At 43.4% G+C, this 10,531-nt stretch overlaps 1 protein-coding gene across 1 annotated transcript; it reads left to right on the top strand.

The window, feature by feature from the left end:
• The first annotated feature begins 3,724 nt into the window (after window positions 1–3,724).
• On the top strand, window positions 3,725–3,949 carry LOC115284025 (40S ribosomal protein S27-like). Its single transcript, XM_029930590.1, has one exon. The coding sequence runs from the start codon at window positions 3,725–3,727 to the stop codon at window positions 3,947–3,949; it is 225 nt and encodes a 74-aa protein (XP_029786450.1).
• The last annotated feature ends 6,582 nt before the right edge of the window (window positions 3,950–10,531 follow it).

Here is a 10,531-nt window from a genome sequence, read left to right as displayed (position 1 = left end):
AGTCTACCCTACAGCTTTGTTGAGAGCTAAAAGTCTCTTGAGAGAATGTGTGATGGGGGAAATTTTTTTCTTACCATGGAGGCTTCCTGGCTCACACTTCTGCAGACCCCAAAGACACTCCCAGACTCAAGATGATGTCATTGGAGTGTTTTCAGATAGAGAATTGAAGAATTTCTCTGACCTCGTGTGCTTTGTGTTTACAGCTGAAGTCAAACTTTACAAGACTTAGGTTCATTTACCTTTAGTTAAAAATTCCATTTCTTGGCTCCATTTCTTCTTGAACCTTTACAAGACTTAGGTTCATTTACCTTTAGTCCAAAATTCCATTTCTTGGCCTCTAAGTCTTCTTGGCCGTCAGGTACCTGTGGATCAAAAGTGCCACATACTTAGGTGGGACTCATGTGGCTGACATGTCCTTTGAAGTTCAAATAGGGTTTGAAATGAGTGCAGTATTCTCACATGATGTCAGCTTCCATGTTTGAAATATAGCGTGTGACATTGGACAGACTGAAGCACATGGAAAGACCATCATTCTTCTTATAGAGCCAAAGACTCCACTCACGAATAAGGGAGTGACTTCTCATCAGGGTCTGTTTCTTTTTTTATGTTTTATTTATTTTTAGAGAGGGAGTGACAGTGCAAGCAGGGGACAGATTGCGGGGGGGCACAAAATCCAAAGACAGGCTTCAGGCTCTGAGCTAGCTGTCAGAATAGAGCCCAATGCAGGGCTCAAACTCACGAACCGCAAGATCATGACCTGAGCCGAAGTTGGACACTTAACCAACTGAGCCATGCAGGTCTGCTTCTTTGATGAAGAAAACTATCCCACCCTTAGGCAAGTAGTGGGCTATTTGGTTTCAGGATTTTAGTAGGCAGACCTACCCTCCACCTTGCCCTTACTGTCGGGGGCAGTCCCCACTGAAGGCATATGGTTTTTTTTTTCCTAGACCTGAATGGCTGATAAAAGCAATTTGCCATATGTACATGATGCACTTCTCCCTGAAGAGTGTTCCAGATGGTTTGGGGTTGGCCATTTTCATGGCCAAACCAGAGAAGGCAAATCCCCTGCAAGTGAGCTCCCGCATCTCCTGTCTTTACTCATAGAAGGCCTTAAAGCCCTCTTTTCCATCGAGTCGGGTTGAGACCACAGAATTTTCAGTTCAGCACCCCTGGCAATCTAGACCAGTTGCCTAGAGTTGATGTACAAAATAATGATAATAAGTAACAATTTACTGAGGACTTATGGGTCAGGCACTGGCTAAGTGCAGTACATGCATTATTTTTTTTAATTTGCACATTAATCTTTTTATGATACTATTATTTCATAGACAAGAAGACCAAGGCCAAGGAGAGTCATCTTTGCCAAGGTCAAACTGGCAGAATCTTGGCTAGAATTCTGGTCTGACTTCAAAGACTGTCCCCTTAGCCATTACATTATGCTAATTTATTCATTCTATCAATGAGTGTATAAACAGCACCAATGGTATGTTGGCACTGTTCTAGGCACTGGGGATAGAGCAGTCAGATCTCTAACCAGTGGAACATGACACTGCATAGGCCTCCTGAGGGAAGAAGCCCTCTGCAGATCAAGGACATAACAGTGGATGATATACCCATTTGCTAGCAGGATTAGGACTCTCAGAAATGTGAGAGCTCCAAATTTGAGCACAGGGAGCATATGATAAACACAAGCCATGAGGCAAAGGGGCAGTGGTGGAGTTCGAGGTCAACTTGGTTTTATCAGGGCTCTGTGTGCTTAGGATAGGCCGTGGTTCATGTTCCAGGGCTTGAGGTGGAGAACCTGGCCATTCATCTCTGTAACTCTATGAAGGTCAGCCACCCAGGGCCCCTCTAACAATAGGTCAACCTTAAGCCTCTCAAATGCTCCATGTCTGCTTGTCTTTTCTGCCATTAGCAGCTGGATGTGTGAAGGTCACAGCTCCCTGCAAGAAACCCTGGGCACAGGTCACAGGTGGGGCTGAGCTCACCCTTCCTATAGATACATTTCTCCCATGCGAAGGGCAAAGGAGATAGATCAAAGGACACCTGGGCCCATTTGCTTGATAGGGAGACCCGGGGGAAGCTGGAAAGGAAGAGGGAGGAGGGGACTGGGGCAGGCTAGAGCTGCACCATGATTTATTGGCTTGTTTTGCTCCTGTACTTCTGTTTACCCAGCTGGGCCTGCTGCTGCCCAGGGTACTGGCATGTGCACAGCCACTCTGGCCAGTCTTTGGGGGTAGTGTCAGAGCAAGCCATGGACTTGGCCAGCTCCTGCAAAATCGAGGCGGTTGAGTTTGTGTTTTGTATTTGCAACTTCCCTGCCCCATTGTGCCTTTTCTCACCCCCATGGGGCACCCCTCCACACACACCCCAGTCTCAGCCACAAAGTCCCTCAGCCCTTTTTTTCCTTAGTAGAAACTGATGTCACTCAGGCATCTAAGACACACTTGCATTAACAGGTGAACATCTGCCAACAGCCTCAAGCCTAATTCTTCTAGCATTTTAAAATGCTGGGCACCTCTTTAATTAATCCATTCAAGAGCAGCTTGCCTCAGGAGAGGAAATGAAACAAATAGCTTACAGAAGAGTAGCAGATCCAAGAACATGAACCAAGTCCCTGGTCTAGACTGGTCTTCTTTCTGCTAATTGATGAACAAAGTTAAAACAAATCCTAGCATCTCAATAATGCTCGCTGCCTGGTTTAAACAGCAATAGAGAAGTCTTGACAGCCTCCAGAGCAGAATGATTTCAGAATGCAGTGCGTGCATATGGGTGTATGGATGTGTGTGCGTAAGAGGCAGTGGCCAGGATTTGAGGATTCAAAGGGCCCTCCCAGGCCCATGTGCTCAGTGGTCTGTCAGTGCATAGAGTAAGCTCTACTTTTCTTACAAACCAACCCAATCTGAAACCGAACCGAAGGAAGGAGCAACTGGTGGCAAAGGGTCTCTGGGCCTTGGGTAGACACTAGGAGTGTTGGTTCTCAGTAGGGGCTTTGGAGTCAGACAGGGCAGTTTGGGGTCTTCAAATCCAAGCTCTGCTATTTCTGAACTGTTTGACCTTATATGCAAGTTGCTTAGCTTCTCCGAGTCTCAGTATCACCCTCTGTTAAATGGGAGTAACACCCACCTCTCTGCGTTGCTGTGAAGATTAACTGCTATAAAAGTAAACCAGCCGCTTAGCAACTGATCTATAGAGTCAATACCTGGGGGCCGTTATGATGGAAGATGAGGATTCTGGAGAGCAGAGGATGGGGCACCTGAGAGCTTCAGCACTTTGGGCATTTATTCTTAAAGTTTCCACAGTTCAAGGGACAGATCGGAAGGCAAAAGCAACCCAAGTGTCTGTTAACGGATGAATGTAAACAAAAGATGGTACGTCCATATAATGGAATATTATAATTCTGACACTTGCTACACCATAGATGAATCTTGAAGACATTTGCCTAAATGAAATGTGACCAAAAAAATAAATGCTTACATGGGGGACCTAGAGTGGTCACATTCATAGAGGTGGCAAGTAGAATGGTGGTTTTCCGGGGATTGAGGTAGGGGCAAAAGGAGAGTTATTTCATGTGTCCAGCCTCAGTTTGGGAAGAACAAGAGAGGTCTGGAGAAGAATGGCCCACAACGGTGTGAATGGCTTCATACCACTGAACTGGACACTTAAAATGGTTCAAATGTCAATATCATGACCTTTCTGGCAGTGCCAGCCTCTCCACGAGAACATGCCCCTCACCAAAGACCTCCTCCAGCCACCCCCGGAAGAGGAGGAGAGGAAGCACAAGAAGAAGCATCTGGCGCTGAGCCTCAACTCCTGCTTCATGGACGGGAAGTGCCCAGGATGCTATAAAATCACCGCCATCTTTAGCCATGCGCAGACCGTAGTCCTGTGTGTGGGCTGCTCCACTGTCCCCTGCCAGCCTGCGGGAGGAAAAGCAAGGCTTACATAAGGACGCTCCCTCAAACAGAAGCAGCACTAAAAGCATCCTGAAGCCAGATGAGTGGGAAACTATCCCAATAAATGCATTCTGGATTTTATTTTTTATTCATTTTTTAAGTTTGTTTATTTTGAGAGAGAGAGTGCATGCATATGTGGGGGAGGGGTAGAGAGAAAGAGAGAGAGGGAGAATCCCAAACAGGCTCCCTGCTGTCAGTGCAAAGCCCTATGTGGGGCTTGAACTCATGGACCGTGAGATCATGACCTGAGCTGAAACCATGAGTCGGAAGCTTAACTAACTGACTGAGCCACCCAGGCACCCCTGCATTTTGGATTTTTTAAAAAATGTAAATGTTATGCTCTGTGTGTCGTCACAATTAAAAAGAAAGAAAATTGGAGGATTAATGGGATTTGGGGGCTACTCGCGAGGAAAAAGAAAAGCTCTGGCAAAGGGATGAGCGGCCCAGGGAAGGCCTCTCTGAGATATACTATAACCAACCGTACTGTGAGAAGGCAGCTGATTTCCATAAAGGGACGGAGAGAGAGAGAGAGAGAGAGAGAGAGAGAGAGAGAGAGAGAGAGAGAGAGATGCAGACAGACAGAAAGCAGAAGCAGGAGAGGAAGGTGGCCTGGGACTATCCATGTAAAACAAAAGCTACAAAGGAATGGAAATTTTTGAGCCCTGAAAATGCAGCAAGCAAGCAAAGAAGAATCTGCCTCTAGAATGTGGTCACCTGGGGTGGGTGAGTCCCCAGGCCCATTTGGGCCTCTGCTGCCACCAGACAGGGAGCCCTCAGGAGGGAAGCAGGCCGGGATTTGGGCTGGCCCGAGGGAAAAATTGTGGGAACGCACAAATTCGACGGGCTCAGTTGCATACCTCAGCCAAGGCAGAGCAGCTGGTCCAGCCTGTCTGTCCCCTGTCCCCCGTCTTCCTCCCTCCAGGCTGCACAGGGCCCCTGGAAACTGCCTTGTCCTTTGGTTCAGCTGCCTAATTTCACTGGACAGGAGGTTGCAGGGGTGAGGCTGCCAGTCCTCACATCTCTAGGCACCTCCTTCCTCACCAAGCCACGCTGGCCTCTGCACACATGGCCCCTGGCTGTGTGGACACACCCGAGTCCAGGAATGACACGAGCGGCAGGGAACCCAGCCCAGGCACGGAGGTAATTAGGCACGTCTTCTCTGCTCCTGAAGTAATGTTTGTCTTTCAAATTCTGCCAACCAAAATGGCTAGGGCTGTGATTTACCATTGCAACGTTATGTCATACTTCCTTACTGCTTTTATGACCAAGAAAGACTCCAGGCACAGTAGCCATATTATGTACCAGCAACCTCCTGCCCAAATTAAGTCACTATTCCTGGTCCCTGTCGCTGGTCAGAAATGACATCGAACGGTAATTGCTGTTTTAGGGGCACATTTGAAGGCAAATGCAAAAAAGAATGAATGTACCTATTTTCTGAAATTTGCATCTGTCTTTTTACCCTCTCCTGACAAACATGTTTTATGTTTATTCAAGCGGCCCTTAATAAAAATGTACAGCTGCAAAGCATCTTACTTCTCAATGCTTTCTGGTTAAGAAAATTGCCCATAATCACAGTTGACTTTCCTATTCATAACAGAATATTATTTTTCATCCGTGCATGGCTGCGGCCCAGTGTGCAAACATTATAAATGCAGTGGGAGGCTTATTTGAGGTCGCAAGCACTCCACTCATTCATTCCTTCAGTCAATCAACAAACTAATTTTATGGACTAATTATGTGGGTTTTAGACCTTTTGAAGCAGAGGGAAGAGCATGTGCAGAGACACGAGAGAGCATGCTGGGTCACTGATCGGATGAGAGCAGCCATTGTTAACCACAGCTGATGTGTCATGATTGGCTCTAATGTGTAACATAAATAATTTGTTACTGATCGCAGTGAACTTACCCAAATTGCTGAATGATTTACGTTAGTTTTGAGTCAGAAGGGGTTCAAGGTTATCCTTTGTAATAACAGCGTCATTCTTGGTTGCTTGCATTTCAGTATGTTTCAATGACAGTTTGGAGAAGAAAGCCCCATGAAGAGCTGGTGTGCCAAGAACTGTGTAGTCCCCGAGATCGCCCATGGGAGTATGTTACGCCTGTGAACATCCTCTATCAGTTTATCACAGTTTAGAACTGGAGTGGCCCATAAGGTATGTGCTATCTGGGAGAGTGGAGAGAGGTGAACTTGGGGGAGCAGGCTGAGTAAGGGTAGCTTCTCAGAACCCAAGTACACACTTTTTCATTTGGATCGCCCCCAAAGTTTGCATAGCAAATTGTCATTGATATCACAGAGCTACTGCCCATTTGTCAGGTTCCAGTATTGCCCCCAATACAGAGATGGGATCCTAGTTAAAGCAGTGACTGTGAACCCAGACTCAAATTTTGCTTGTCTTGAGAACCCATAATGATACTTCTTGCCATCAACTACCCCTAGCACCAGCTAGCATTGTATGTTACGCTCCTTAGAAATGAAAGTGTGACCCACGTTACCAGGTTAGGTTTCCTGGAGTGACTGCATTGGGGAACCTCATACGTCTTGGAAAACAGATAGAAATTCTCAGTAATGAGTCAAACTAGAAAAGGAACTTTCTAATAATGAACTGGAAATGCTCTCTCTCTCTCTCTCTACTAGGCACATGAGGGGGCAGGGGGTTGGTGTACAGAGAAAGGATGTCTACGCTGCCTCACCTTTCCAGTATAAAATAGATTTCTGTGCTTGACTAGAAGATATTAGGAATGATACCTCATGTGATGTGCTAATAGAAAAACTGTTTGGCTTGGTGTTCTGATTTGAAGATACTCTCCCACTGAGGCTTGATTTTCTAATAATAGAAATTGTGGTAGAGTCATTTGTTTAAAAATTATCCTTTGTTCTTTTAACTATTTTTCTAATTTCCCTTTTTCTAAAAATGCATGTTTTGGGAAAGGAGGGTAGTTCTTTTAAAAATAAAAAACACATTCAGGAATGAACTGTAAGCCTGCTAGGATTGTTGTTAAGAAAACCAACTCCTCCCTTCCATCAGATATTTGGAGGCCCTCTCCTTCAAGAGGGGGGAAAATGACTCCCTTCTGATTGAAAAAGCACCATCCCAGACCTTGCTGCGGACGTGCAGATGTACCTTCTAGCCTTTGCCAAACTGTGTGGAACAGAAATCCAGTTTCTCTCCCACGTGAAGACACAGAGAGAAATTGAATAGTTAGATAGTTAAAATTCTGAGCACTGGCTAGAAGAAGGAACATGCCCAAAGCAATAAAAAAAAAAAAGTCTCTCACTTAAAAGCCATGACTGCAGAAAGATTCCAGCAGTTTGAAAAGCTGGCAGGGTTGACGGGGGCGAAGGGAGGAGGAGTGTCCAAGCTATGGACAAGACCCGATCCTCCACAGACAAGCCAAGGAATATTTACATTGTGTTGCGTCTGTTCGGGGTTGATGAACACAATAGAATCAGTGTTTGATAAAATTTGAGGGGATTTGCAGGTAGGTGTCCCTGTTTCTATAAATCTTGCTCTAAATTTTATATTAGGTGGAGTTGTTTCAAATCCAGTTTTATGTATAAAGAATGGAAGCCTAATTGAATGGGGGAAGTGTGCCGATTTCTCTGAGCTGTCCAACCTAACGGGAGCCTATCATTCTGTCAAAGTGGTGACAACTTACCCAAATTGCAAGACTAGTACATGGCAGGAAAATAACTCCCTTTGGAGTTTTGAAGGCAAAACTCCATAGCCCACAATTTCTAAGTGACAGCAAATACCACAGTGCCTTGACCTTTGGATTAAGCATTGCACTCTTCTTTAAAAATGAAAATGTCCCTGAGTACCTGGGTGGCTCAGTAAGTTAAGCGTCTGACCTCGGCTCAGGTCATGATCTCACAGTCCATGAGTTTGAGCCCCGCGTCGGGCTCTGTGCTGACCGCTCAGAACCTGGAGCCTGCTTCAGATTCTGTGTCTCCCTCTCTCTCTGCCCCTGCCCCACTCATACTCAGTCTCTCTCTCTTTCTCTCTAAAAAAAATAAATAAAATAAATAAATAAAAATGTCCCTGGAAAGGTTGACATAGTAAGTTACTAGTACCTTAATATGAGAGTTCACCAAATAAGTATTTATCAGAAGCATCTGATGCCACACCTTTCACTTCTATTGAGAACTTTCAAAAGACAGGAAAGTTCAGAGAAGAATATAGCAAACACTTGTGTTCTTGCCGTGCAGAGTGAACATACACTACTATATTTACTTTGACTTCCATTTTTTAAAATAAAAAGGATTATAAAATACTTAAGGAAAAGTAGAGGTTCTCTTTATTTCCCACTTTCTGTCAACGCATTCTTATTATGTTCCATGTAGGTACATACCGAGCTTGGTCGTTTCACTGCTGAACAGCAACCTATAGTACAACCATGAGATGCTTAATTTATTCATTCCCCGGTTAATGCATATTGAGGTAGTTTCCAATTTCTTAGTAACAGCCCCACCAGTGGTCTCCACGCTCCCATGTCACCATATAGCTGGCAACTTTTGAGTCTTAACTTTTTGTTAATCTGACCAGTATTTCCCTGAATACTAGTGAGGTTGAACATCTTTTCATATATTTGTAGATCATTCCAGTTCCTTCCGTCCATTGCCTGTTGGTATTCTTTGCCTGTTTTTCTTTTGGGTTGGTTGCCTTTTAAAAATGTATTTATGATATATCTTTGGATGCAGTTTCTTTTTCAATTTTGTGTGCGGCAAATATTTTCTCCCACTGTATGGTTTGTCTTCATGGTGTCATTTTTTTCTATAGGCATTTTAATAATTACTATTATTTTAATGTTTATTTTATTTTTGAGAGAAAGAGAGAGAAGAGCAGAGGAGGGGCAGAGAGAGAGGGAGACAGAGAATCCCAAGCAGGCTCTGAACTTACAGCAGAGAGCACAATGTGGGGCTCAGACTCACAGAACGGTGAGATCATGACCTGAGCTGAAATCAGACATCTGAATGAGCCACCCAGGTGCCCTGATATTTTAATATTTAATGCAGTCATATTAATCAGTATTTTCTACTAAAATTCGTGAGTTTTTTTGTGTGTGATTAATAAATTCTTCCTTACTCCAAAATCGTAAAGATATTCATTATTTGCATCAAAATGTTATAAAATTTTGCTTTTAACATTTAGATCTTTGGGGCACCTCATGGCTCAGCTGGAAGAGCATGTGACTCTTGACCTTGGGGTTGTGGGTATCAGCCCCACACTGGGTGTAGAGCTTACTTAAATAAATGAGCTTTGAAAAAACCCATTTAGATATTTAATTCATTTTGAATTAATTCTTAGGTAGGATCTGAAGATGTTATCACATTTTTTCTTTTCTCGCATGGATAATTTGAACAGCATTTTCCGAATAGTCTATATCATATCTTCCATGATTTAGAATCAATATCTGTTATATACCTACTTCCCACAGATTTATAAGAGTTGTTTTTAGGCTTTTCTTATATTTCACTGATCTGTTTATCCATCTACCAATACCACACTGTTTTGATTGCTGTAACAAGACAATAAGTCTTGGTAATCTGCCCTCTGTTGCTCTTTAAAATTGTTTTGTCTATTCTGTGTTAGAATCGGCTTGTTAAGATCCATTAAAAAAACCTCATTATGATTTTGATAGAAACTGATTTACATTTATAGATCAATTTGAAGAGAATTGACATCTTGATGTTGAGTCTTCCCATACATGATCATTATATATCTCTGCTTTTTGAGGTTACCTTTTCTGAAAGTTTTTATTTCGATGTAATTATAGATTCACGGGAAGATGGAAATGTAGTACAGAGACATCCCTGTACTATTTGCCCATTTTCTCACAGTGGCTACATTTTGTTTTTTAAACAGCTTTATTGAGGAAAAATTTATATACTCCAAACTGGACACACTTAATGTGATGAGTCTGAAGATATGCATATCCATCACCTCTGAAAGTTTCTTTCTGTCCCTTTTTTGGGTTGGTGTTTTCTGATAAGAAACTTAGCATGAGATCTACCCTCTTAACAAAATTTTAAGCATAAAAGGCAGAATTGTTAACTATAGGCTCAATGTTGTACTGCAGATTTCTAGAACTTATTTGTCTTGCATAACTGAAACTTTATATCAGCAGTTACATCTTGCATAACTAGAGTACAGTATCAAAACCAGGAATCTGAGACTGGCACAATGTTTGTGTTTAAGTTCTAAGCCATCTTATCATGTGTAGATCTGTATAACCACTGTGTAATCAAGATACAGAATTAGTCCACCACCACAAAAATATCCTTCATGTTCCCTATTTATAGTTACACCCACCCCATCTCTAACTCCCAGAAACCACAAATCTGTTCATCTCTATAGTTTTGTCATTTTAAGAGTGTTATATAGGGGCGCCTAGGTGGCTCAGTTGGTTGAGCATCCAACTTCAGCTCAGGTTGTGATCTCATGGTTCATGGGTTGGAGTCCCGCATCGGGCTCTGTGCTGACAGCTAGCTCAGAGCCTGGAGTCTCCTGTCCCTCTCTCTCTGCCCCTCCCCTACTCATGATCTGTCTCTGTCTCTTAAAATAAATAAATGGTAAA

This window comes from Suricata suricatta, chromosome X (assembly GCF_006229205.1).
Source record: "Suricata suricatta isolate VVHF042 chromosome X, meerkat_22Aug2017_6uvM2_HiC, whole genome shotgun sequence".
NCBI lineage: Eukaryota > Metazoa > Chordata > Mammalia > Carnivora > Herpestidae > Suricata > Suricata suricatta.
The sequence above is the reverse complement of the archived record's forward strand: the minus strand, read 5'-3'. Positions and strand labels throughout refer to the sequence as shown.

What these genes read in the sequence shown, in the direction of transcription:
- LOC115284025 (XM_029930590.1), top strand. Translation starts at nt 3,725, where the DNA reads ATGCCCCTCACCAAAGACCTCCTCCAGCCACCCCCGGAAGAGGAGGAG.